The following is a 27,025-nucleotide window of genomic DNA, read 5'->3' as shown; positions in this document are numbered from 1 at the left end:
TCTTACTGTGTAACCTTGAACAAACTGCTTACTATTTCTGACCTTCCATTCCTTCGTCTGGAAAATACAAAAAAAAACATCACTTATAGGTAAAGCATCTAAAACAATGCTTGGCACAAAATTCTCTGTTGGAGCAGCAGGAGCATAGGCTTTGAAGAACAATGGCAATGTCTGAGGGACTATCCAGCAAGTTATCACAACTCTTTATGTCTCAGACTCTTCATCTATAAAATGGGGATAATGGCATCTCCTTCCTAGGATCATTGTGAGAATTTAAATGTAAAGGATCCCAATAACTAAAATACCTGACACACAGTAAGTACTCAGTAATTGTTGGTCCTATTCTAACTCAGGTCTGGACCCTTAGCTCTGTCTACCTCATCACAGCAGGACTACAGCACATCACAGAGACTAGGAGTCAGCCTTTTAGGCACCAATTTCCAACCTTTGGGTTTCTTGAATGCTCTCCAGGGATGATGAGAATATCTCACAACCAAAGGTCTCTCTACACACAATTATTCAATATTGCAAAATTTTCATAACATGTAATATGATCTGGAAACTAGAATTACAAAAATAACAAAACATTTAAAGGAATGTCTCCTTCAGAACACTCATAGACCAGTGATACAAAGATACAAAAATATATATGATGAATACAAGACAGAAGAAAATAAACACCGTGTCCTAAGTGTCTATTGTGTATCAGAGAGGAAGAGCAATTGTTGATTGAGGGGAATCAAGGAATGCCTTCTGGAGAGATGAACCTTGAAGAATATGGTTGCGGAGGGAGTAGTCGGGCTAAGGGCCTTTCTGAACTGCTGAGGGGACTGAGTGTCAAGAGGTACATCCTGGCTCTTTCCACAGAGGTCACTGCACCAAAACCCCAAGAAATTGGAATGGGACCCGCCCCTCAGTATTAGCTAGTCTAGACTAGCAGTTCTTGAAGGGGGGACAGAGGTTGTGATTTTGCCTGCCAGGGGTCATTTGGTACTGTTTAGAGATATTTTTCATTGCCACACTCAGGGAACGAAGGTGCTTGTGTAAATCTAGAGGACAGAATCAGGGATCCTGCCAAACATCCAACAATGCACAGGAATGTCCCCACAACAAAGAATCTTCCCAACCAAAATGTCAATAGTGTTGCTGTTGAGTAACCCTGGTTTGGGCAAAGCCAGGTAGGAATCTAGGAAAGGTATTCAGTATGAGGTACTTCAGCAAAGGCTAGAAAATTATTCAGGTAGAACATCTCTGGGGTGAAGCAGTACAGCAGGATTCAAATGGACCACTTCTGGGGTTAAGTGGGAGAACCCATGGTGCATCATTTAGAGATGGGGAGTTGAGATATGACACAGATGCCTCACCTGACCACCTTTTCTTTCTAAAGACACCCTGCAAATCACTCTACCACATCAACGGCTGGTCTTATTTCTTTCAAACCACCCATCACAATCTAAAATATCTTCTTTCCTCCTTCTTTGTCATCGTCTTTCCCCACTAGGATACTAAGTTCCTAAGAGCACAGACTTGTATTTCGTTCTCCGCTGTTTCCACAGCACTTTAGACAGCCCCTGATAAGCAGTTAGCATTAAAATATTTGGTAAGCGAATGAGTACCGGCTTTGGACAGTTTCAGTGGTAGGTACGGGGCAAGTCTGAGGCACCACACCACTGAAGTGAAAGGAGAAGGGGATCCAAGCACTCTGAAGACGCGAGATTCAAAAGTGCCGCCTCCTGAGAAAAGTGAAAAAAGGCGGCTTTGGGGCATACCAATGCGAGGCAGAAGGGGATGCTGAGCTAAGGCTCACCGTTTAGTACCAAAGGCCACGGGAGGAGATTACCAACCATCCTACAGCTTCCGGAGGGATGAAGCGGGGTAAGGGAAGCCTGTGCCAAGGGGGTTGAGCGGGAGGGGTAGTGGGCGGGACAAAGTAGAGTTCGGCCGGTACCACTTGGGTTAGAGCGGGGCCGCTCAAAGCGCGGGTAACTGACACTCGGGAAAGAGGTTCGCGTCAAAGCACCCAAGCAGGGAGAGCGAATTCGGGCCGAACTCCTTCAGGAGGAATAAGGAAACCCGTAGGGTTTGCAACTTTTCAGGTGGCACGGACTGGGCTGTACTACTCTGCCGCCGGACAGGGGATCCAGGCCGGGACCAGAGCTGGGCCGCAGCCGGGTTTTTCTCACCAGAGCCATTGGGTCCAATGATGGCGGTGAACCTCTGAAATGGTCCTATGATTTGTCGCCCCTTGTACGACTTAAAGTTCTCGATCTCAATCAGTTTCAGAAAACCCATGGCGGCAGCGGTACGAGGAGCCGCGCCGTACGCCAGGGAAGTGGGGTAACCTGCGCGGGAAACACCGCAGTGCAGGCCGGGCGGACGGCAATCCTCGCGAGAAAAAGTCCAAGCCAAACGGGATTTCCTACTTCCGTCGCGAGCAGGAAATAAAGGGCGGGGCCTTTGGTCTGGAGTGGAGATTTTGTTAATCTTTTGCCGGGGCGTGAGATTACGGCGGGTGGTTGGGTCCCGCCTCCTTTTCTTGTTGCCGTGGCAACACAAACCGCTGCAGTCGCCGGCCAAGTCTTAGAGGAGGCAGTGCGGAGAGGTCTCAAAGCGAAGTTTAGCATCTGAGGGGGCAGGCGGGCCCAGAGCCCACGCCTGCTGAGAAGTTCAGAACTCACAGCAGGGTCAGGCTCCTCAGGGCAAGAGTAGGGTGGGAGCTAGGCTCTTGCCTTTAGCTTGTTCGGCCAAAAGGCTTGAACAAAAACTGGGTCGGAAATTGGAAGGACCCCGGGGAGGGGCGGGCTGAACCAGGAGGGTGGGAGGAAGGATTCCGAATTCGGTGAGTTTAGACCTTGTCTAGGGTGGGACGGGGTTTGAAGCGAGATGGGAGTGTGAAGGGCGCTGGGGGGTGGGGGTGGACTCCGGGTGGCAGAGATACGGACTAGTGAAGGTTATGACCTGACGTACTGCCCTATCCACTGCCTTCCGCCTCCCGTCCTCCAAAGTTGAGAGACTGCCGCTGTATTCGAAGAACAGATTTGAACCTAAACCACTTGACTACTTGAAACCAGATTCAACCTGGAAGCTTCAAAACGGAAACTCCTGACTGAGAAAGGTATTTTGTGTGTACCTCCGGAAGTCAGTATCCCTAAGTCAGTGCTCCCCATCTCATTCTTCCTCCCTTCTCCGTCTGGCTCTCCTTTCATGCCTCCCCCTTCTCTTTCCCTCTATTCCATTCCCCTCTATGCCCCATCCCTTGTTTGCCCCCTTCTTCCCACTCTGCTTTGTCCCCTTCTCCTACTCACACTCTCCCCTTTAACTTCCTTCCTCAGGGTAGGGAGGGATTTTGTAAATAAAAACTACTAAGCTTAAAGGAGAAGATTGGTAAAACTGACTACATTCAAATTCATCAAAATACACTATGAGAAAAGTGAAAAAATGGGTAAGTGCCCAGAGAAAACTTCTTAAGTATTGATAATGTTCTGTTTTCTGGGTGCTGTGGAGGATTTACAGGTGTCCATTTTATCGTTGTGCTTCATAACTTCCATGTGTGTTAACCATATCCCTTTGTATGCATTGTTACCATAAAATTAGTATAAAGTAATAATAAAGTGAAAAGATAAGCCACAAATTTGGAAAAGAAAGTCTGCATTATAAAGTGTTGGCAAGTATGTGGACTGACCAAAACTATATACAGTACACTGCTGTAAAAGTGTAAATTGGTATGATTTCTTTTGGAAACAATTTGGCATTATCTTGTAAAGTTAAATACACATACACCATATGGTCCAGTACTTCCACTCTTAAATCTATGCTAGAGAAACTCTCCTACCTGTATGTACATCTCTTTTAATCTAAAAGTTCTTCCTCCTCTTTCTCTTCTCATTTTTTTTTTAATAAACTGGGTTGTTCGTTCTGCAGAGTCCTAATCTCTCTTGAACCTATTTAAATCAAGCTTTCATCCCCACGGTTCTACCAAAACTGTTCTTGTCTAGGTCATCAGTGACACTGATGTTACTAAATCATTCTGTTCTCAGGCCTTATCTTACTTAACCCATCATCAGTTAGTTGATCACTCTCTCCTCCTAACAGTACTTTCTTCACTTAGCTTCTAGGACACCATACTCTTCTGGTTTTCTCTTACCTTACTAACTACTACTCCATCTTAGCATCCTATGCTGCCTCCTCCTCTCCCTGTCTCCCCTCCTCTAACTTCCTAATATTCTCAGGCAATCTTAGCTATCTACCCTCACTCCCTTAGAGATTTAATACAGTCTTATAGCTTCAAATTCCCTTGTTTCAGTCAGGATAGGCACAATTATGCTGGGGTAACAAACAATCCCCAAATCTCAGTAGTTTATAAAAACAAAGGTCTATTTCTTACTCATGCTTCTTCTCCAGTGTGGGTTGGCTGCATCTCTGCTCTATATCATCTATCCAGAACTTAGGCTGAAGAAGTAGTCCTTGCCTGGGACAGTATCATAGCAGAGAGTGAAGAGAAAAAAAATAAGTGACAGATCATGTAATGATTCTTAGTTCTGCCTGAGAATGACACATGCCAGTTTTTCACATTGCATAAGGCAAAGCAAATCACGTGGCTAACCCTGACGGCAATGAGGTAGGGCTGTATAATCCTTCTGTAGAGAGCAGCAGCACATGTTTCTGAACAATAATAAAATTTACCACAAAACTTGTATGTCATTAATTCACAGATTCATATTCTTAGCTCATACTTCTCTCCTAAACTCTAGACATTTCCAACTCTCAAACATATCCTAAACTAATCTCTTGATTATCCCTCCACACCACACTTGTTCTACCTACACAGACTGTTCACTTGATACCAACTCCATCCCTCATGATTGCTCAGGCCCAAATCCTTTAAATCATTCTTGATCTCTCTGTCTCACACCTCACATCCAATCCATAAGAAAGTCCAGTTGACTCTGCCTTCAAATATATCTGGAATCTATCGTCTTCCTGCCACCTCTGCTGCTACTGACCAGATCTAAATCACCATCATTTCTTTCCTGGTCTACTACAATAATATCCTGACTGGTCTTCCTGCTTCCCTCCCTTCAGTCTATTCTCAACAAAGCTGCCAGATTAACCCTTTAAAAATCAAAACCAGGACTCATCATTACACTGTTCAAAACCCTATTCATTTCTCTCAAAGCCTTTACAATGACCTACAAAGCCCTACATGATTTAGCCGCCCATTTTCTGTCATTTCCTACCTACCTCTCCTTCACCCACTCCAGCCACACCTGCCTCTTCGGTGTTCCCTTGAACATGTGCCTCGCATGCTTACACCTGAAGGCCTTTGCACTTGTTCCCTATCTGGAATGCTTTCCCCTCAGCTAATTAGGTGGCTAGTCCCCTCACCTTCTTCAGGTATTTGCTCAAATGCTACCTTTTAATTATGTCCCCCCTCACTTCCATATTTAAAATTGTAATACTGCCCCATTTCCTGGGCATTTCCAATCCCCTTTATATCCTGTTCTATTTTTTTTCCCATAGCATTTATCTTCTTACAAAATATTTAATGTTTTACTCTACGGTCTGTCAGCCCCCACTAGAAAGGAGCTTACACAGGGGCCAGGACTTTTGTCTTTTCTTGATGCCTCCCACAAGCTTAAAGTAATGCCTGATCATTAGAAGGCACTCCATAGATATTTGGTAAACAACAGAATGAACGCTGAGTGAAAAAAGCAAAATGCAGAGGAATTCAGAATGACATAAGTTCAAAAACAAGAAAACTAAAAAAATATTGTTCAGGAAATCATAGATACACCAAGTATATTTATAAGTGATAGGGAATGGTAACATTTTGGATGGGATGAGAGTGAGAAAGAAGAGATACAGGACACCTCAGCATTATCAATAATGTTCTTAAGTTGGGGACTTGGTACATAGGTCTCTATTTTAACATACTTTCTAACTTACATATGAGTTATATCTATTCTGTTGTATATATCAAATATCTCACATTGATAAAATGGTGAAACAGTGAGCAGGAACTAGCTATAGGAGTTGAAGAATGGAAGAACACCATCTGTAAAGGCCCTGAAGTGGGAACAGTTATTCTGCTGGAGGAGCTGACAGGAGGCAAGTCCACGTAGAGCACTGTGAGAAGGGGAGACAGTAGTATGAGGCGAAGTAAAAAGGTCTGCACAAACCAGATCTTGAGAGCCACAGGAAGGAGTCTGGATCTGATTCTCAGGGCAGTGGGAAGGAATTGGAGGATTTTAAGCAGGTGAGAGGCATAATCAGATTCCTTTGAAAGTTTTTTTACTGGCTTTGGCTGGCCCACAGGCAAAAAGAAGGATTCCCCAAATAAGATGGAACATGGGCAAATTTAAGACCTCAAGCCTCTCATTTGACTAGAGAATAAGAAATAAAAATAAAGAAAGGGGAAATTTTATTTTAGGCAAGAAAGCTTACTCTGGTTTCTGCATGATTCTGTGGGCTATAGGAGACAACAGAGGAAGCTGGAGATCAAAATGGAGACTTGCAGTAATCCAGGAAGGTGATGATGGTGGCTTGTACCAGACAGACTCTATCCCAAACAGACTGAGGATATATTTTGAAAGAAGAGGGAGTGAGGGAAAGGAGTATCAAAAGATACCTACTGCATTTCTGACCTGAGCAACCTAGTGAATGGTGGTGCCATTTACAGAGATGGTGAAAACGGAGTAAAGCATAATGAGAATGAGGGAGTGTTGTAAATGAGTTTGAGGCTAGAAGTGAGCAGGAGTCAGATCATGAAGTCTCTTATACATTGGGCAAAGAGGTGGGACTTTAACTTGTAGGAAATAGGTACAAGGTTTTAAGCTGAGGAATACCATGGTCAGATTTGCTTCAGAAAGATCACTATGGTAGTCAAATCAGAGAAAACTAGAGAATGCAACACTGGAGCTAGGGAAGCCAGTGAGGCTCCTTGGCATAACAGTCTGTCACCAAATTGTGAGGCTAAGGGTGGTGACAGCAGAGTTGGAGGACACGGATATGAAATATATTAGGAAGTAAAATCAGTAGGAATCAATAACTGGTGGGATATTGTAGGGAGAAAGAAAGGGGGAACATAATCGATGATGAGCAACACTGATTGGCCATCCACCTCACCCTTGCTCCAGGATGCATAAGGTAGACCTGTCTTCAGATCCTAAGGAGGCAGCAGCCATTGAAGCTAGAAGAAACCGAGAAAAGGAACGACAGAGCCAATTCTTCAATGTGCGGAACCGAGTTATAGGGGTGAGTGGGCAGCAGAGACTATTTCTTAGAACCATGGGCTATCCCACTCTTGCACTTGGAGAGGGACATACCAGGACCAACTGTAGCCCTTACCCTGACTTAAGCAGGCCCTAGGGCTGGAAAGAAAGGAGAGGGGGAGAAGACACCCACCTCACTGGCCTGGGAAGGGCCTGAGGGGTGGGGGGGTTACAGGGAAAAAGACTGGGGAAGGGGGGCTAGTGACAGCTAACTCTTCTTGGGTTAGCTCTGGGCCATATGCCCTGGTTCTTGAGAGAGAGTAAACATGGAGACAAAAATGGTCTAAAGAATATTTGGTTTTGAGTTGTATATGTTAGTACAATACAGGTGTATTTTTGCTGTTAAAAGGAATATTTAGTATTATATAATGCCTAAACTACATTTGGAAGACTATACAAGAAACTGTTAACCAGACCAAGGGATAGAGATGGGAGGGACACTTATTTTTCATAATCTGTGTTCTTTTTCCTATTTTGAAATGATTTAGATGAATTATAATGAAAATATAAATAGAAAATATTGATAATTTAACAACAACAACAAAAAGACTGCTGGGTTAGTTGATGGAGGAAATGCTGCATGGTACTCTGGGAGTGACACCATATGTATGTTCAAAGGCCAAGTCTGCTGTTATTAGATGTGCGACTTTGGATAAGTCACCTGTCTTCTGAGTTCCAGGCCCCTCCTATGTAAAATGAGGCTAAGAAAAGGAAATGTTGAGGAAATGATTAACATAATGGCAGCAGCTCTGAAAACTTGAGCTAGAGCCTGACAAGAGTAAGTAGTCTGCTGAGGGGTGAGTGTTCTAATTCAGATCCAGTTAGCAAACGTTTTCTCAGGGCCTGCTCTGTGCACCAAGCACTGTGTTGGGCAGTAGGGATACAAAGATGACCAAGGCTCAGTCTTTGCCCTTAAAGGGCTCATAGTCTAATAAATGAGATAATAAATGTAGGCAAACTTCCATGTAATGTGGACAGTAGGTCCTAGATTCTGTGGCAAGGCACCAGCCTGAGGGGTCAGTAAAGTAAAGCTTGAGCTGGTTTTGAAGATGAAGTTCAGGTAAAGAAGGGAGGAAAGAGTGTTCCAAGTGGAGGGAACAGTTTAGTAAAGGCTTATAAGTTCAAAACAGCCTAAGATGTGCAAGGAACAGTAAGTCAGCTCCTAAGGCTAGTTAGTATTAGGGTGGAATAGGGGAAGAGCACAGTAACAGGTGACACCGAAGAAGGAAGGCTAGATCACTGAGGAACTTAGAAGCTATGCTCAAATGTTGAGAATCTATTCAATCTAGGCACTGGGGATCTATAGAAAAATTTTGAAGCAGGCAAATTAATAACTAGTTTAGGTTGGGATGGGAAAGATTATGTTGCATACATCTTTCTACAGTTAGAAAAAAAAGAACTAAAGATACAATGACAAGTAAATGCAACATCTGATCCTGGAGGAGAAAAAGCTTAAAGCACACTATTGGGACATATGATGATAGATGATTAATAGATAAATGGCAAATGTGGCAAAATGTGAAAATTGGTAGATCTGGGTATCTGGAGGGGTAGGGGTATGATGGAGTTCTCTGTATAGGTTTTTATTTTTGCAACTATCCTTTAAGTTTGAAATTATTTCAAGATATAAAAATTATAAGCAGTTTGTGATAGAGCATCCAAAAGCCTCTGCTCATCCCTACCCTGACATAGTTCATTTCTTTGGGATCAGGTGGATGTTGAAGCCCTGAACCGCCAGGTGGAAGACAAAAAGCTTCAAGAAGCAACAGAGCGGAGCAGGGAGGCAGCTTATGGTAAAAGCCCAAGGATAAGAGCCAAGCAGGGGATGTAAAGTAAGGGCCTGAGTGGGGCTGAGGTAGGGTAGTTCTGGCCCAGGGTGGGGCCTGAGGACTTGGGGTTGTAGAGCAAATCCGATGGTCCTTGGGAGCAGAGGCCATGCTAGATAGGCTCTTTCCCTACCATGGTGCCTTTTCCATGTCCCTGCCCACAATCCTCAGGTACCAACCAGGTGCAGTATGATTTGGTAGCCCAAATGCTCGAGAAGGAAGAGGCAGAACGCACACGTCGGCTAGCCAAGAAAGTCCAGGAATTTCGGGAGCAGAAGCAGCAGCTTAAGAACAGATGTGAATTTGACCTCTGGGATCCAAATCAGCTCTGGAAGGAGTTTCCAGCTTGCCTCAGTGACAGTGATCCCCACTGTGGCCCAGCCAGCCTGCAGTGCTTCTTTGGAGAGGACCTGGATAGAGCCATGTGCCTGAGAATGCAGCAGGACCAATTCAGATACAACCTGGAAAGGCAGCTGCATGAGCAACAGCAAGCCAGGGCTGAGGAAAAGTGTGCAGGTAAGCAGGTGGACCCTCCAGACTCAGAGACCTGAGGCCTGCCGGTGAGTTGTCCTGAGCAAAGTACAGTACCTAGGAGACCACAATTCCATTGGGAGGTCCAGTTTCTCTTGGGGCTGATGCTGAAAGGTTAGACTGAGCAGACCTCAATCTCTCTGGCTTCCTTAAGTAACCAACAGTGTGGTCATTGTTCCCCAATTTGCCTGGCACTCCATTACCTGGAGGCAACATACGGCAGACAGATCTAACAGCTCTGCCACGCAATAGCTGGTTTGGGCAACTCAATTTTCCTCTCTGTGCTTTAGCTTTCTTATCTTTAAAATGAAAATAATAATCCATACCACATGAAATTATCATGAGAATGAAATGACATACTGTATGAGAACAAGCTTCCATACTCAGTAACTAGTAGTTACTATATCATCTGTGGCCACACCCTTCTCTACCATTAGAGTAATGCCTATAGGGGCAGGGACCATGTCTTATCTATTCACACTGCTCACCTTTCAAGACACTCCTATTGTACCATTTATCACAGTTGTGTCTTTCTGCATTTTATCCAAAGTGTCAGCTCACTGAAGATAAACCATATCTGTCATTTCCACCCCATATCCCAATGGCCTAGTACAGAGTTTGTCACGGTGCCAGGAGCTCAGTAAATGATGGTTGGATGAACAACTGAGGGACAGAATAAACAAGTCAGGGAAACTGCCTTACAGGAGCTCAGAGCCATACCTTCCAGGAAACCATAGTTTGATCAAGAGGAAAAGCTACATACCCAAATCATCCATCAGCAAACATATATGCTTTGGTGCTGTGTTAGGTACTGTGACAGGTACCTTGATAGAAGGGTATATAGGACATTGAGGGGACAGTAACTTGAGAGTGGCAGAAGAGGGAGGCAGGGTAGGAGGTGACATAGGTTGTCAGGAACTGAGTTTGGGAAGTTGAGTAAAATTTTGCCAGGGTGGAAGAAAACAGTAAAGGCTATTCTAGGCAGAGAGGGCAGCAGGTGCAAGAGCACCAAGGCTGTAAAAAGTCTGTGCGTTTAGGATGTATAAACAATTTAGTGTCAGTGCAGCCCAAGGGTGAGGGTTGGAGGAAGAGAAAATGGGCAAGACGCTTTTACACCAAAGTAAAGGATTTTGACTTTATCATGTATGGAGTGGGTAACTACTTCAGGGATTTAAAGAGGGGAGTAATAAGACCATTTCAATATCCAGCAGTATTAAGCTGCCTACTTTGTGCCTGGCATTGTGAACTAAACAGAAATAATTGCTCTCGTGGAAGTGCTAATGGGGACAGCAGAAAAGAAACAAGATAAAATTGTGAACTATATAATGTATAAGATGGTGAGAACAGCTAGGTAGAAAAACAATGCACAGAAGGGGATATAGGGACTTTTGGAGGGGGGTTCACAGTTGTAATTTTAAATAAGGAAAACCTCACTGAGGTAACACTTGAATACAGATCTGAAGATAAGGGAGAGCCAGGCAAATATCTGAAAATGCCCTGGCAGAGGAAATAGCTACTGTAATGGCCCTGAAGAAGTAGAGAGTGTGCCTGGAAAGTTTGAGGGTCAGCAACTGGGCCAGAGTGGCTGAAGGAAAGTAAATAAGAAGAGAGTGATAGACGTGAAGTCAAGGAGGTGCAAGGTGAAGAGGATATTGGCTTTTACTCTGGGGGAGGGAAGAGCCACAAGAGGGTTTTGAGCATTGGAGTCACATGACAGAAAACTCTGTTGGCCAGCGTGGAGACTGGATTAGAGAGGGAAAACTAGAGGCAGAGGCCAGGTAGAAGACTATCCCAGCTAAGAGGAAGTGGCTTGCAGGCAGGCGTGTAGCTATCTACATGATCCTGAAGTTCCAGGAGCAGTCTGGGCTGGAGGGAGAGATCTGAGAGCTATCAGCATGGAGGGGTGACTGAGCAGAATGCTAGTCGGGAGCCTGGAGAAAGGGTAAGCAAATGGTGTACTCTGTGAGGACAAGGACTAGAGCTGTCTTATTAACCACCATAACTCCAGTGACTCACATGGTGCCTGTAAATGCTCAGTAAATGTATTGAGTGAATGAATGAGTTGCAGAAGAGGAGCCCATAATAAAGACTGAGAAGGGATCAGGCAGGTAGGAAGAATCATAAAATAACAACAGCTAACCTTTACTGGGTACTGTATGCCAGATACAGTGCAAAGTGCCTTACCTAGTATGATCTAATTTAATTCTCACAACAGCCTTATGAGGAGAGTACAAGCATTGTCCCCATTTCAGTTTGAAGAACAGAGACAGATGTTAAATAATTTGCCCAAAGTCATATAGCTGCTAGTGGGTGAGACAACAGTGAACTTAAGCAGGCTGGCTCCAGAACCCATGTTCTTGACCCATACACCATAGTTGCCCTCTGTCAGACACAAGGAGAAAGCAGGGACTCAGAAGCCAAGGGAAGCATTTGAAAGGGAGCATGGTCAAATAATGTCAAATTCCCTGGAGAAGTCCAATCAGATAGGACCAGAAAACTGTCTACTGGATTTAAAAATTAAGAGCATTTGGTCATTTTTGTCAGAACACTTTCTGTGGGACCATGGGGCCAGCAGCCAGTTGGCAGCAGGCTGATACAGAACACTAGGAAGTGTCCTTATAGAGTAATGTAAGGAGCATGGACTGAGAGACTTAGATTTAAATCCCAACCTATTGATTCCTGGCTATGTCAACTTGGGTAATTTACTTTACCTCTGTGGGCCTCCTGGTTCTCCCATCTGAAAAATGGGGCTTTCTCTTTAGGTTGCTGTGACCAGTTTTTCTCCTGTGCTTTAGTCTCTGAAGTCAGTATCCCCGTGCCTCTTCAAAGCCAAGCCTTCAGCCTATGCTTTTGACCCCATTCTTCCCTCTCTCCCCTTGGGCTGTACCCTCATGTATCTTCCCCTTGTGTTTTCAACATTCTCCCTTCTACTGGCTCCTTCTGTGCAGGCTGTGAACTTGCTTGAGGATAACACTTCTTAAAAGACAAAAGCCTCCCTCAACCCCATGTTTCCTCTGGGTGCTGGGAAACATGTTTTCCTTTATAACCATACTTTTTGAAAAAAAATCTACTTGCTGCCTTTTGTCCCCTAACTTTCCATTTTTACCTCAGCCCTCTGAGATCTCCTTTTCTACCCACAGAATTTCACTGAAACTACTCTTCCTAAAATCACCAATGTTCTTTGTGTCATCAGGCACAAAAGGCTCTTTTTTTCTTAATTGTGAAAAATAACACATGCACAAAAACCAATAAATTTCAAAGCATACCACAACAGTTAGTTTTAGAACAGATTTCAGAGTTTGGTATGAGTTACAATTCCACAATTTTAGGTTTTTACTTCTAGTTTCTCCAAGACATTGGAGACTAAAAGAAATATCAATATAATGATTCAGCAGTCATCTTCTTCTCTGTATTAATCCACCTTCTCCTTTGATCTTTTCCCCAATCTTTAGTTATTTGGGCTATGCCCAATCTAACTTTTTTCATGTTGGAAGGGGCTGTCGGTAATATGGGATAGGGCGACGGAACTAGTTGATATTCTGGAAAGGCTGACCCTTTGGATTTCAGGACTTATTTGGCCTAGGGAACCCATCTGGAGGTTGTAGGTTTCTGGAAAGTAATCAGTTCATGGAACCTTTGTAGAATCTCAGATAAAACCCTAGGTGCTCTTTGGGATTGTCAGGAATGATTTTGGTTGGGGTTTGGCAAACCATGATAGATAGCAATGTCTAGCTGTAGCTTGTTTAAGAGTAGCTTCCAGAGTAGCACATCCCTGAGAGTCATATCCCACGTTGCCGGAGAGACTTTCACCCCTGGATATCATGTCCCACGTAATGGGGAGGGTAATGATTTTACTTGCAGAGTTGGGCTTAGAGAGAGAGACCACATCTGAGCAACACAAAAGAGGTCCACTGAAAGTAATGCTTAGGCATAACTATAGGTAGATTAAGCTTCTATACTACATAAATAAGCTTCAAAAGAGCAAGCCTTAAGATCAAGGGCTTGGTCTATTGAGTTGGAAGTCCCTAATGTTTGAGACATTATCAGGAGTTTCCCCAGTGGTAAAGTTTAATAGTTCCATATTTTACAAAGGCTGTTTTTGGTCTTTCTTCCTTGACCAGACCTTTCTTGCTGCATTTGACTCTGATCATGTCTTCTTTCTTGAAACTCTTATTCACTTGGCTTCCATGACACCATATTTTGCCTGTTGTTCTCTGACCATTCCTTTTCTGTCTGCCCTTTGTGAGCTGCTCTTCCTTCTGATCCTTGAGACTCTGCCCCTGGCACACTGCTCTCTTTATCCGACATAAATATCTCCGGTGCTTTTAGCCCTCATTCTAGTTTCAACAACCATGTCACCACCTCTGTGCTGAGCACTGTCTCCCAGAGAATCAAATGTCCAGATGCCTGCTGACTACCTCCAATTCAACATGTCATAAACAGAATTCATCAGTGCCCCCTAAACCTGCTCTTCATTCTATATTCTCTATTCTTGTGGTGGCCACACCATCCATCCAGTCATTCAAGCCAGAATCCTGGAAGGCATCCCTGAGTCTTCCCTCTTCCCTGCTCTCTCATTCAATCCAGTGAGTACTACAGATGTAACCTGCTATATATTTCTCCTCCATCTTACCATTGGCCTAGTTTGAGCCCTCTCAACCAGAATACTACAATAGCCTCCAAGGTAGCTTTCCTACCTCCACTGTCTTCCTCCAGCCTGACTATCCTCCATTCTGACCACCAGAAAGAGCTTTTTAAAATGCAAAGCTAATCCTTGTTGCTTAAAGTCTTTCCATGTTCCCCCTCACCTTCAGAATCAAATTTCTGGCCCTTAGTCTGGCCCCCTACAGAGCTCTCCTGCCACTTGAATTTTATACTCCAACAACAGCAGACAATCTGTAGTTTAAGATACATATCATGCTGTTTCTTGATTTCCTTCATTCATTTGACAAGTATTTATTTAGCACCTACTTATTATCTATGTTTGATCTGCTGCCCCACTAGACTGGAAGTTCTCTAAGGAAGGGATCCAATCAAGTGGTATTCTTAGTACCTAACACATAAAGACACAGGCTTAGAGAGATGAAATGATTTGTACAAAGTCACACAGATCAGAGGTAGCAGAACTAGCACCGGGACCCAAGGTCATTCGAGTATCTTTAAGTTAAGAACTTGAGAAATCCTTGTTGCTGTCAGTTTGATTATCCACAGGCCCAGAGAGTAGTCCCTCTACATCCCTACACCTAAGACACTATGCACCTCCCAAACACACAAACATATACACAAAACTTGAACAAATGGCTGAAGGAGGGAACCAGAAATGGAGTAGACCAGAGTAATGCCCAGGCCATACTTCTTTGTATAGATATGCTCAGTGACCAGCTGCGCCTAGCCATGGACATGCGGGCCACCCACCTGGCCAAGCTGGAGGAATCCTGTCGCAGTGCCATAATGTCTGCCATGGCCAATGTCAACAAAGCCCAGGTAAGGCCTGAGCCAGCCAGCACACCGTGTCCCCTTCCCCCAACCCCCTGGGGAATCTTAAACACATCCTTCCCCTCACAACACCTCATTCTCATCTATTTGAGGACTCTTCCCTTCACATAAGGGCTCCCTTAGACCAAAACATGCCTCTTTTCCCACCTCCACACTTAGGATGACTTGAGAACAGAGCACCATCTCCCTATCCTAGCCTCTCAGTCTAAGGGCTTCCTGAGAGCAGAGAAGTTCCTTGCCAATTCTACCTCTTCACTAACATTAAGGGTCACTAAAGGCTAAGCAGTGGCCTTTTCCTCAGACCAAGAAGGGTAGGGTCAATTCCAATCCCATGACTCAGAATTCTCTGAGGTCAGGCGCCCAAACACTAATGTTTGGGGACTCTACCAGGCAGCTGAGCAGGCTGAGCGGCAGTGCCGTGAGCATCAGCGCAATCAGGAAACCAATCTCTTGGAGATCCAGAACCAGATCACCAGTGACCTACTAACTGAGAACCCTCAGGTCGCCCAACATCCTGTAGCTCCCCACCGGGTCCTGCCCTATTGCTGGAAAGGCATGACTTCAGAACAGCGAGCTGCCATCAGGAAAGTCCAAGAGGCACAGCGCCGTGAAAAAGAGGCACAGCGCCAGGCCAAAGAAGCACTGGATGCCGAATGGGAAAGTCAGACCATATGCTCAGCACAGGCAGCCCTGGAGCTGGAGCAGCAGGAGAGGGAACTGTGTGCTGAATTTCAGAGGGGGCTGGGATCATTTAACCAGCAGCTGGCTAAGGAGCAAAAGGCCCAGTAAGTTTTGGAGGGTGATGGTGGGGATGAATGCCAAGGGAGGGTGTGGAAGGATATCAAAGATCAGGGAGAGGGGGAAAGCACATCGGCTGAGGCCTCTGAACTTCTTTCACAGGCAAAATTATTTGAATTCAATGATCTACACCAATCAACCTACAGCTCAGTATCACCTACAATTCAACAACAGCAGCCGCTGAGTTCACCATGGTCATTTCCCCCTTCTTCTCTCCATCAAGCTTACGGTCAAGAGGAAAACTGCATATCTCCAACCCCATCAATTTCCCAGTAGGAGAGAACTATTCCAGTACCCCCACCTTCTAACCCAATAATAAACTTGTTAAAATCAAGGCTACATGTTGTAATAAGACACAAAGGTGTGAAGTTCTGCCTCTCACACTGCACCACAAGAATCTGAATATCCACCCTTGTCAGAGCCTCCACCCATTCACCTTTGCTCCCCATGCCAGTCCACCCAGCACATAGTGCTGCCCACTCCCTGTAAAAAAAAAAAAAAGACTTTATTAGGCATAGAGGGTGACTAGTGGGCAGAGGTACAACATGGCTACTGGACTTCCTTCCAAACAGGCATTTAGTACCCTGGGAGAAGGCAGGGCAGAGGCAGATTCATACTCTCTGTCATCTCCCTTCAGAGCTGCATGCGGATGGCCCCATCCAGCCGAATGACCTCTCCATTAAGGAATGGATTCTCAATGATGGCCTGTACCAGATGAGCATACTCAGCAGGGTTACCCAGACGACTGGGGAAAGGCACCTGGCTGGCCAAGAAGTTACGAACCTTGTCTGGGAGGATGTTCATCAGTGGGCTACCAAACAGGCCTAGAAAAGAAAGCCGGAGTCAGAGACCTACCCTTGCTTTCCTTTTACCTGATTTTTCTTTCCCTTATCCCCTGGTTCATACCTCCCTAGGGCCCAGAAACAGAATGCTGCTGTTGCATAGGTTGCGTTGCCCTCTCAATTGCCCATGTATCCCACACAATCCCAGGTGTGGCGGGGAGGGGATATTTCTACCTGGAGCAATGGTCATCACCCGGATGCCCATGGGGGCCAAATCTCGAGCAATGGGCAGTGTCATGCCTACTATGCCCCCCTTGGAAGCAGAGTATGCAGCTTGTCCAACCTAGAAAAGGAGTGGACCATAGGTGGAAGTGCCCCCAACAGATCACTGAGGGGGGACTAGGCCTTATCCCTGCCCACACACCTGGCCCTCGAAGGCAGCCACACTGGCAGTGTTGATGATGACCCCACGTTGGCCTCCCTGGTCTGGTTCATTCTGGCCCATCTCACCAGCCACCAGGCGAATCACATTGAACGTGCCTATAAGATTCACCTGGAGGAAGGGTAGAAACATGGGGTAAAACAATGGCAGCCTTCTGTCCCCTCAAAGCTTTTTGGGGGGGACCCACAAGCAGACACCTCTTACTCCTACCCCTAGAGAAACTTCAAGGACTTACACTGAGAACTTGCTGGAAGTCCTCCAAGGAATGGGCCTTTCTTTTCTTTAGGTTGTATGTCTTATCAGCCACTGCAATGCCTGCACAGTTGACTGCTACATCCACACGGCCAAACTTTTCTTTTGCTAGAGTCAGGGCTGCTTGTACATCCTTCTCTGAGGTCACCTTCAAAGGGAGAAAGGGTGAAGGTACTGCATCTCCCAGCATCCAGACTCTCATCATTGAACCTGGAAGGAGGGTGCAGTAGGCCCAAAATGTAGGTGAGAAGAGAAGCTTAAGCAAGAAAGAGGCCAAGAAAAGGGGTTTGGGTGGGACCTAAGGCTAGGGTGAAAATGTTAGGTCCACTAGGGCAGTGTTTTCTAACCTTCAAATCTACAGCCTCTCTTGATAAATTCTCAAAACCCTGGAAAGGCTCCATTGCTGTGGATCGGAGCACAATCATAACCATGAAAATTACTAATGCAAAAATAAACTAGCTTTTTTGTATTCCTATCAGTTAAGATGATTTCATCAATCCTACTTTTTGTAATTGGTTTCATGAAAAAACTTTTCCATTTTCTAAATATAAAATTACAGGACGCTGTAATTTTATATTTAGAATATATTTTTCTAAATATAACATTACAGGAGGGGGTACCGATAGCCGTGCATTTTCAAGCTATCGGTACCCCCTCTAGGGGATTCAGATATGTCCCATTCTCACCCTACCCTTCTAGATATGTCCAATTTTCAACCAAGCCCCTCTGCCACGTGTATCCCAGCTTTACAGATTCGAACTACAGGTGGCCCCACAGACTCAGGGAGAAATGGGCAAGTAGATGGGCCCACTGCCCACAAAAAAAGGCACCTTTATGCATGGGGGTCCCCACGGGTTCCCAGGTGGGTGTTCATCACCTGGGAGACAAGAGGTAACCCCACTTACGTCGCTGGGAACGAAGGTGCAGCTCATGCCTAACCTCTTGGCCTGGGCTTCCCCATCCGAGTTGGGCAGGTCCAGAAGCACTGCAGTGGCCCCCTGCCTCACCAGACGCTCTGCCGTAGCCAGACCTAGGCCCGAGGCTCCTCCGGTTATCACCGCTACCAAGCCCTGCGAAGAGGGACCCGGGTAGCCGCGTCACTGAACGGACCACTCCCACCCTTCCAGCTGCTCCTTCCCCAGGCTTCTAGTCACCCTTGCAGAGTGACCCAGATGTGCCTCCTCCCCTCACCGATAGGGCCATGCGTCTATCCACGTGCTGACCTTCACCTCCCGAGCCCAATCGCCACACTACCAGGCATAGACAGGTATGACCCTTTCTCCCAGCACCGATTTCTCCCCCTGAGTGGCACGGCCGCGCCGTCCCCGCCGGACAACCAGCAGGGACGAAGACCGGGCTACCTTCACACCCCGACACGCAGCAGCCATCTTGCGCGGAACCCCTTCACGGCCAGGTCCGCGCGGGCGCTCGCTGATTGGCCGAGGAGAGGGGAGTTGGGCGGGGCCGTGGGGCCGTGGGGCGGGGCCGAGGAGGCGGGCCTTCCGGCGTGGGAGAGGTCCGGGCCTGCGCCCCACGCCTGGAGGCTGGCGCGAGAAGGCGGGGCCCCGCAAGGTGGTGCTCCAGAGTTACTTCGACCGGAGAGAAAGACGGTAGCAGTGGCACGATACACCACACACCCTCTGCCCAACTTTCTATCTGGCCGTTTTGCAGACTGCCAGCAACGCGGAGGGACGGGACAGTGAGAGTGAGTTCCTTTCTCCTCAGAAAAAGCCTCCATTTAAGTATAGACATAGCAGAGAGACTCAAGTATAAACGTTTGCCAGACTGTGCAGGACGCTCAGGAATAGTCCTCATTTTGAGAAAGACAATTATACAGACAGAAGACGATACTAAGAACCAGATTCGGGAAGACAGACATGGAGAGATTCTGGGATACAGACAGGCATATGGAGAGAAATAGGTTGAAGCAGAGATAGAGAGGAACAGAGCTGCCGAGACAGGATCACAGAGGAATGGAATGGGAGAGCCACTAACACAGAGGTACTAGGAGGCAGGCATTCTGAGACTGAGCTGCTGAAAGGCATGACCCCAAGGAAGCATCAATGGGTAAGTAAAAACATCTTTCATCACTCAGGTTTTGCTACTCTCCTCTGCCTGTTTCTAACCTATTTTAAGCCCCAAGCCCCGATCACAGACTGTGGATTGGACTTCACCCAGAGACTGTCATTTACCACCCAGGTCTCTGGTCATCCAGGACATCTTTCAGTCAGCATCCCATTGGAATCTTGAGTGCACCAGACATCTACTCTTTCTTCCACATTTTCCCCCAATCCAAGTTCTTTAAGCCACAAATCTAGGTTTACATTTTCAGCCCTATGGTGGTTTGGAGCTCTGCACAGCAGAAAAACATAAACTGTATGCATTCCTGTGGGTGTGAATCCATTATAAGTAGGATCTTTAATGAGGTGACTTCAGTTAAGGTGTGGCATAAGTCATTCTCAATGGGTCTTAAATCCATTATTGGAGTCCTTTATAAGCAGAATGAGATTCGAACAGAGAGGCCACATAGGGAGCAGTCAGAAGCTGAACAGAAATGAATCACAGAAGAGGGAAGGGCAAGGAGACACTGCAGTGGGCATTGCCATGTGACAGAGGAGCCCCGGACCGAGTTTCACCAGCAGCCAGTCTCTCATCTACTCTTTGGGGAGAAAGCAACACCTTGATGCCTTGATTTGGACTTTTCCTGTTCTCAAAATCGTGCGCTAATACATTCCCATTGTATATGCCTACACATTGCATGGTATTTACTTGAGCACCCAAGGAAACTAAAACAAGACTTATACCTCTCTAGGTTTCCTCTGTCTTAATTATCTCCCCACCTGGTCCCAGGAAGGTGCTCTACTTGTTACCACCACCACCACATTCACGGTCACCACTACACCAACTCATATATTAATCAAAGGACATAGCACCAGGTTCACAATCTATGTGTCTACTTGAACTCCTCCACTCAGTTCATACCACTTTCAGCTGGCTCAGTATGGTCCAGCCACAATGGCCTTCTTTGCATTCAGTTTAGCATTATTTGTTCCCTCTGCTTAGAATGCTGTCCCCCTGATTTTGCATGATTGCATTTTTTATAGAGGGGAAGGGGTCATTCAGATCTAAGCTAAAATGTCACCTCCCCAGTGGGGAGGTGACCACTAAAGCTCTAGCCTCCCAGTCACTATACTGTTCCATATTTAATCTATGCATAGCACAAGTCCATAATCCTTTTTCCAAACATAGGAGCCCTATGTGTTTTGGAATTCAGAATTTTTTCAACTTTAGCATTTCTTAAGTGCAAGTTATGAAATTCACACTAAATGTGACTAATGATCACAAATAGCGTCATCTTACTTTAGGACAGGTTTTGTCACCTGACGCATTTGAGCTGCAAAGTATGTAAAACAGCTTTATGATTTTCAGAAATTTTAACATTAAGAGCTGTACCTACAGGCTTATGCGCCTGAACTCTTTTGTAACCTGTCTTCGTATCTTTGTTTTTTCTACCCCTTCTGGGAGGTAAGCCCCAGGACATTGAAATCTTGTCCGACTGGTTTACTTCTTGGCTAGCAAGTGCCAGGAACACGGGAATGTAATAGACACTCAATACAAATATATTGAATAAATGGATGAATGTATTTTAGGAGAACTTGTGGGCCCAGCTCTATGACTCCTTCATTAGCTCAGCATCAGGAATTTTCACCTCCTCTCTACTTTAACCATCTTTCTCCAGGCCACACCATGACCCCTGTCATCAGCTAGAACTCACCCCGGCATCTGTACACCATCGTCTTTCACTTTGACTATGTCCTGCCTGTCTTCCTGGGCCCCTGCCCCTCCACCACTTCTTTCATCTGTTTAACCCTGTTGTTCTGTGGGCCTTTCCGTTTTCTTCCAGCTAGCAGTCTCTTCCTACTTTTCTTAACTTCTTCATCAGGCCAGCATAGACCCTTCCCATTCCCTCTCTTTTTTCACTCATTCTTGCTTGCACCCTTATCCCTTTGCCCCTTGGCTATCCACCAGTTCAACTTCTTAATTTTTTCAGCACAGACTCTGGAGCCTGAAGGTTAGGTTTCAATCTCTGCTCCATCATTTTCCGGCTGAATGACATTGGAGAAGTTACTTAACTGCTGTGCCCCAGTTTCCTCTTCCAGAAAATGGGTATAATCAAAGCACCTACCTTCTGACACAGCTGGGTAAGAAGAAAAGGACCTAGAGAAATACCTGACCTTTAATAAGAGCAATGTAAATTTTAGGTACCGTTTCTCTTCAGGGCAGTGTTTCTTAGCCTTTTTAATGTTGTGGACCCCTCTGGCAGTCTGGTGAAGTCTAAGGAACACAGTTTCAGAATAATGCTCGGATGAGATAAATAGGATTGCAAAAGATACCAATTATATTGAAATAATACTTAGCAAATTAATAAGTACATCTCTGATGTAGTAATATATATGCTTCTTCATTAGCACGTTAAATAACAAGCTCTAGCAACAGGTCTAGTGACTACCATGATTTTGAAGTAGTGAGTTTTATCTGGAGAAACCCGCAACGAATCTAATGTAACATGAAAATGTGATATCTACTGGTGACAGTATTACAGGTACATTTGATAGTACTGCATTTTGTTACCCATATGTCCAAATTGAAAGACATGTTAAATTTCTATATTAGTGACATTAAAAATGAAGATACCATTTCCCCTCTCCAAGTCCATGGGTTCTTTGAATTCTCTTCATGGACCCCCAAGTGGTCTGTGGACTCTGGGTTAAGAACCTCTGTGTTTACAGCAAACAGAAGCCTTTAAATGAATACTTCCTCCCTTGTCACCTCCAAACTTGTCTCCATTCACACCACTCTCTCCTTAGATCTCAAAGAAGACAGGTCCTTTTTTAGGCTCCCCCCTCCCACTAATGCTCTGTATCTTATTTCCTTGAGGATTTATGCCACTGAGCACTCCCTCTCTTTATTGTAAGTGCCTCTTTTTCAAGGTCATTTGGAAATATGGAACGGAAAGGACTCAACCTTTGCACAAAACCAGATATTCATCCATTTGGGTGCATATCTCATGGGAACATAGGGTCTGGAAGTGAGCAAAGGCGCATGGCAGGGACACCAGAACCAGCAACACCCAGCATTGCCTCACAATCCTTAGGGGGTATTGGCCCTACCAGGAGATGAGAGAAAAACAAAAGTGGTCTTCACTCCTGGGAAATTAAAAAACAAAAGATAACCTATTTAACGCTTTTGGGTTTAACACTTGTGGGTGCCTGCACTTACCCCTGCAAAGACAGATCTGCACTGACTCCAGCTGGCTCTGAGGTGACACTGGCAAATACGAAAGATCATAACTGATGAGTATGGAGAGAAAACCGAATGTGTGGCTGTAATATTGAAGTGAGTTGGGGCACAATTCGAATGAATGGTTTAAACTCTGAAGGAGTCCAGGGGACATAATAATGACCATGGTGAACATGAGATTGTGCTGAAGATGCACACTAGTTGAGCACTTGGCCTTTGAATAAATGGGGCTGACATCTGAGTGAGCCTGTGGGATGACACCTAAGGTCATGACGACTTTACCATTGCCCAAATCTTTCTTGTCTCACATGACATGGTTGATCACCTTCTCCTCTTAGAAACCACCCACCCAACCCCCCTCCCTGGCTTTTATGAAGCCCTACTCCCCTGGCTCTCCTCTTACTTCCCTGACTGTTGTCCTTAGTGTCCTCACTGGCTTCCTTTACTTTGGTCTTTTATCCAGAGAGTTCATCCATCTTCTGGTTTCAGCTACTGTCTCTCTGTTGAACACTTGCCACTATCTACCTCCAGGTCACTTTCTCCACTGAACATCAGAATTATAAAGCCAATCATCTTCTAGCTCACATCACCCGATATTCCTTAAGAACACCAACACAAGACATTTTAAACTAAACTCAGTCATTCCCCCCTAAACCTACTTTCTCGCCGTTGGTAACAATCCCATCTCCCCAGCACCCAAGCCAGAGCCCTGGGACTCATGCCTTCTTCACCCCATCTAATCAGTTGCCAACTGCTGTTGATTTAATCAGGGACCTCCTCTCTCCTACCTTCCTACTATCACCATCCAAAATTTTTTGCTTGGACTATTATTGTAACTGGCCAGAGTTCACTGTTGTTCCTTCTAAAACCATCCTTCCAGAAGCCAAGCAGAAAAGCCTTTTCCTGAAACCCAAATATCATTGTTTTACTCCCTTGCTTTGAACCACTTCATGATTCCCTCTCTCCTATAAGGCTCTCCATAATCTGAAGCTAGCTGATTCTCTGGCCTCAGTGCATGCCCCAGCCTGTGTTACACTATACCTTCCAGCAGCACTGACAAAGTGATGACTCCCTACAGTAGTGTTACCAGGTAAGGTAAAGGATGCCTAGTTCAATTTGAATTTCAGGCCAACAAAGAATAATTTTCAGTATAAGTATGTCCCATGCAATATTTGGGACATACTTATATTAAAATTATTTGTTGTTGCCCAGAAGTTGAGATTTGAATGGGCATTCTGTATTTTCATTTGCTAGGTCTGGCAACCCTATCAATGGATAACCCCCACAATGATGAGATGCCTTTTCTCTGGCTCCCACAGCTCTGTCTGCCCATGCTTAAACCAAGACACCCTCCTGAGACGGATCTATTGTGATCTCTATGTCTTTGGTACATATTGTTGGGCTTGGTGCAAAACAGATGGCAGTGCTTGCTGGGTGAAGAATGCCTATGGGTTACATCGCAATAAACCTGCATCTTAAGATGGAATAAAAAATGTTACAATCAGTACATAGTGTCAATTCCACTTATATCCACTTTCCCTTCGCTGCCTTGGAAGAATTGCCTCATGATTTACACAGCCACCCAGGCAGGTGACCTAGAAAGCTGGAGTCATCTGCAGACTTAGTGAAGCCATCGTAGGGACAGTTTTTCGTTTCTTTTTGGGGGGTGGGGTGGGGGTGAGGAGTGGGCCGGCGATGACTGTATACTGGCCATATGGAAGTCCAGCAAGGCAAAGAGGAATGGAGTGGGGAAGTGGGGAAGGAAGGGAAGTGGATGAGGGCAGTCGGAAGGAAGGCGGGAAAGCAAGCAGGTAAGACACAGGTGAGGAAGGGAGAGCCAGCTGTCACCAGAGTGAGTGAGAAGTGACAGACGCTGCCAGCAGCGGACCCGAACGGAGAGGCAGAAGGCTCAGACAATCCAGGAGGAACCATTCTTCTCCCTACCTTCTCTACCCACCCCATGCCCACCTGGAAGGAGCGAGATGGAGGCCCTCAGAGGCCGACACCCCAGGCTTGGCCCTCGACGAGCCTGCCAGCTCTCCAGCCTGACAGTTCTCCAACACTTTCCCAGAACCCAAATAGGGAAGACGAGGGAGACAGCGTGATAATCCCTTCCTCTCAGCGACCTTCCAGGTTGAGTTAGGAAAGACTGGGAACAGAATAAATGACTATGGGGACATGCGCTTGCCCAGGCGGGGCCGCAGCTGCCCGTGAACCCCTTGCTGGTGTGATTGGGCCAGACCAGAAGTGGGGGCCCGGCAGGGTGGGGGTACCATGTTGAGTGCGAGGCTTTAAAGGCAGTTTCTAAGATAGGTTTTGACCGCACACCACCGAGGTATCCGCAGTGGGACCAGTTAGCACATCTGCGTCTCACAGCCTCCATTTCCTCCACCCTCAGGTGGCAATAGGAGTATCCGACTTACTCGGGCTGCACCATGCTGAGCGCTGTGCCCTCCTCTCTAAGCCAGTTGTGCCAGGTGAGGATGTCCAAAGGCGGGGATGTGGGACGCAGTGAGGAGACCGTGACCCTTCATCACAGGGCGTCCAAAAGTCGTCCTTGCCCTCAAAGGGAGAGAACCTTAACATCTGGTGAATTGGCTTGGGCAAGAGGCGATTTCCTCTTGTATTTCAGCCGCTCCCAGGTGGGGAAGAAGATTGGAAAGAGGTGTCCAGGTTACCCTTGTTCTCAGCAGAGTGCCGTTAGATTCACTATGCTTCTTTGTCATTTGTTCCTTTATTTCATTAGAAGGGCTGCTGGCTAAACGGAAGGTTTCACGTTAAGACTCCTACAGATCTGCCAGGGTGATTTTCGAAGAGAGGACTTCAAGAGTGGAAAGAGTACTGCAGAGAGTCCCCAAGATCCATAGGTCATGTGCATCTATGTTTCCAGAAGTTGTGTATTTAAAAAACAGCATTTAAAGATGACAATAAATATAATATCTAATCCTGGATGCGATCTAATAATAGAGGAGAAAATGGCTTCAAAGAACATTATTGGGGCATCTGAAAAAAATGGAATATGACTATAAGCTTTATATCAGTGTTAAATTTCATGAGATTGGCAGTTCTTTTAGATGGTTAAATAAGTGAATATCCTTGTTCTTAGGAAATGTACAAGAAAACACGAAGAAAAAATATATACGCCTTCACTTGCCTACTATTTCAGAGTTTCTCTGCTTAGAGGAAATTACTGGTAAAACGTTATGTCTTTCAATATAAACACACACACAGACACACATGCATTGTTCCATTTGAAATTATGAATTGTAATCATGCACACATAAGAAATGCGCACATAAGAAAATGCAGAGATCAGTGCTTTATTATGAAGGGAACATCAAGAACACAGCCAGCATCCCAGGAGCCTCCCTCATCCATCTCCCAAAAGCCGACCCTTTCTCCTCCTGAAAGGTAACGCTACCTGACCTTGGTGATAATCACATCCTTGTTTTTCTCTATCATTTCACCACTTGAGCACATAATCTTAGGTTTTATCTGTATTTGAAATTCCTGTAAATGGAATCATAGAGAAGCAGGGATAAAAAAGAAGGTATGAAGTTCTGATGAATGGATGAATCTTGAAACATTAATCTGAGTGAAATAAGCAAGGCACGTCAGGACCAGTACTGTATAATTTCACTCATATGAAATATTCACAAATAGTAAATTTGTAGAGATAGGAAGTTGATGAGCTGTAACCAGGGGATAAGGAAAGGGGTTAAGAGGGAGTTTTTGCTTGATGGGTATAGAGCGTTTGTACATTTTGGAAATTTTTAAACAAAATCAATTTTACAAATTAAAAAAAAAACATTTTCACCTATTTCTCTTCAGCCATTATCTGTTGTGCTTTTTCACTTAAAAAATTTTTATTGAGAAATCTTCACACACATACAGTCCATACATAGTGTACATACAATGTATGGCTCACAATATCATCACATAGTTGTGTATTTATCACCATGATCATTTTTAGAATGTTTGTATCACTCCAGAAAAAGAAAAAAAAGAAAAAAAAATTCATACATCCCATACCCCTAACCCCTCCCTCTCATTGATCACTAGTATTTCAGTCTATCATATATTTTACCCCTTAACCCACTATTTTCTTTTTTATCCTTTTTTTTTTTTAACTCATCTGTCCATACCCTGGATAAAAGGGGTATCAGACAGAAGGTTTTCATAGTCATACAGTCACATTGTAAAGGTTATATCTTTATACAATCGTGTTCAAGAATCAAGGCTACCGTCAAGGGATTGAGACAACTTCAACCCAAAGCGGGTAGAGAGAAATGAGACAAAATAAAGTGTCCGTGGCTGAGAGATTTC

General features: G+C 45.2%; 3 protein-coding genes and 1 long non-coding RNA gene across 11 annotated transcripts in view; 2 read left to right on the top strand and 2 right to left on the bottom strand.

Annotated features, from left to right (window-relative positions):
- The window catches only part of SMC1A (structural maintenance of chromosomes 1A), a 36,929-nt gene extending 34,531 nt beyond the window's left edge, over nucleotides 1-2,398 (bottom strand). Inside the window, exon 1 of one of the 3 annotated variants that reach the window (XM_077145359.1) lies at nucleotides 2,184-2,398. In XM_077145359.1, coding sequence (XP_077001474.1) covers nucleotides 2,184-2,292 — 109 coding nt within the window. In that variant the 5' untranslated portion in view covers nucleotides 2,293-2,398. Of the gene's footprint in view, nucleotides 1-1,807; nucleotides 1,904-2,183 lie in introns of those variants that run through there. The other 2 variants (XM_077145357.1, XM_077145358.1) reach the window with 2 other exon arrangements.
- A 21-nt stretch (nucleotides 2,399-2,419) lies between these two features.
- RIBC1 (RIB43A domain with coiled-coils 1) lies at nucleotides 2,420-16,261 on the top strand. Of its 4 annotated transcripts, none has more exons than XM_077145363.1 (8): nucleotides 2,420-2,460; nucleotides 3,006-3,115; nucleotides 7,137-7,254; nucleotides 8,983-9,064; nucleotides 9,269-9,613; nucleotides 14,994-15,112; nucleotides 15,515-15,909; nucleotides 16,025-16,261. In XM_077145363.1, the coding sequence occupies exons 3-8, from the start codon at nucleotides 7,138-7,140 to the stop codon at nucleotides 16,104-16,106; spliced, it is 1,140 nt and encodes a 379-aa protein (XP_077001478.1). In that variant the 5' UTR covers nucleotides 2,420-2,460; nucleotides 3,006-3,115; nucleotide 7,137; the 3' UTR covers nucleotides 16,107-16,261. The 4 variants fall into 4 exon arrangements, with proteins under 4 accessions (XP_077001478.1, XP_077001477.1, XP_077001475.1 ...); XM_077145362.1 differs by having other exon boundaries at nucleotides 2,429-2,602; XM_077145360.1 differs by having other exon boundaries at nucleotides 2,429-2,684.
- Nucleotides 16,262-16,408: 147 nt separating this feature from the next.
- LOC143670521 (3-hydroxyacyl-CoA dehydrogenase type-2) lies at nucleotides 16,409-18,853 on the bottom strand. Of its 3 annotated transcripts, XM_077145366.1 has the most exons (7): nucleotides 18,653-18,766; nucleotides 18,304-18,468; nucleotides 17,382-17,608; nucleotides 17,129-17,257; nucleotides 16,939-17,047; nucleotides 16,706-16,746; nucleotides 16,409-16,627 (listed from the first exon to the last, which is right to left on the bottom strand). In XM_077145366.1, the coding sequence occupies exons 1-7, from the start codon at nucleotides 18,657-18,659 to the stop codon at nucleotides 16,556-16,558; spliced, it is 750 nt and encodes a 249-aa protein (XP_077001481.1). In that variant the 5' UTR covers nucleotides 18,660-18,766; the 3' UTR covers nucleotides 16,409-16,555. The 3 variants fall into 3 exon arrangements, with proteins under 3 accessions (XP_077001481.1, XP_077001480.1, XP_077001479.1); XM_077145365.1 differs by having other exon boundaries at nucleotides 16,409-16,746; nucleotides 17,382-17,546; nucleotides 18,760-18,853; XM_077145364.1 differs by having other exon boundaries at nucleotides 16,409-16,746.
- A 67-nt stretch (nucleotides 18,854-18,920) lies between these two features.
- Nucleotides 18,921-26,527, top strand: LOC143670522 (uncharacterized). The gene is made up of 3 exons (XR_013169388.1): nucleotides 18,921-19,465; nucleotides 25,098-25,176; nucleotides 25,446-26,527. It is a non-coding gene; the product is annotated as an uncharacterized LOC143670522 (long non-coding RNA).
- Nucleotides 26,528-27,025: the final 498 nt, after the last annotated feature.

Source organism: Tamandua tetradactyla, chromosome X, assembly GCF_023851605.1.
Source record: "Tamandua tetradactyla isolate mTamTet1 chromosome X, mTamTet1.pri, whole genome shotgun sequence".
Classification (NCBI taxonomy): Eukaryota; Metazoa; Chordata; class Mammalia; order Pilosa; family Myrmecophagidae; genus Tamandua; species Tamandua tetradactyla.
The sequence above is the reverse complement of the archived record's forward strand: the minus strand, read 5'-3'. Positions and strand labels throughout refer to the sequence as shown.

What these genes read in the sequence shown, in the direction of transcription:
- RIBC1 (XM_077145363.1), top strand. Translation starts at nt 7,138, where the DNA reads ATGCATAAGGTAGACCTGTCTTCAGATCCTAAGGAGGCAGCAGCCATT. An exon ending in TGCGGAACCGAGTTATAGGG is followed by an intron (nt 7,255 to 8,982) that starts GTGAGTGGGCAG and finishes CTTTGGGATCAG; the next exon opens with GTGGATGTTGAAGCCCTGAA. An exon ending in GCTAAGGAGCAAAAGGCCCA is followed by an intron (nt 15,910 to 16,024) that starts GTAAGTTTTGGA and finishes CTTCTTTCACAG; the next exon opens with GCAAAATTATTTGAATTCAA.
- LOC143670521 (XM_077145364.1), bottom strand. An exon ending in GCACCTTCGTTCCCAGCGAC is followed by an intron (nt 17,609 to 18,303) that starts GTAAGTGGGGTT and finishes CCCTCCTTCCAG; the next exon opens with GTTCAATGATGAGAGTCTGG. An exon ending in TGGCTGCCTTCGAGGGCCAG is followed by an intron (nt 17,048 to 17,128) that starts GTGTGTGGGCAG and finishes CTCCTTTTCTAG; the next exon opens with GTTGGACAAGCTGCATACTC.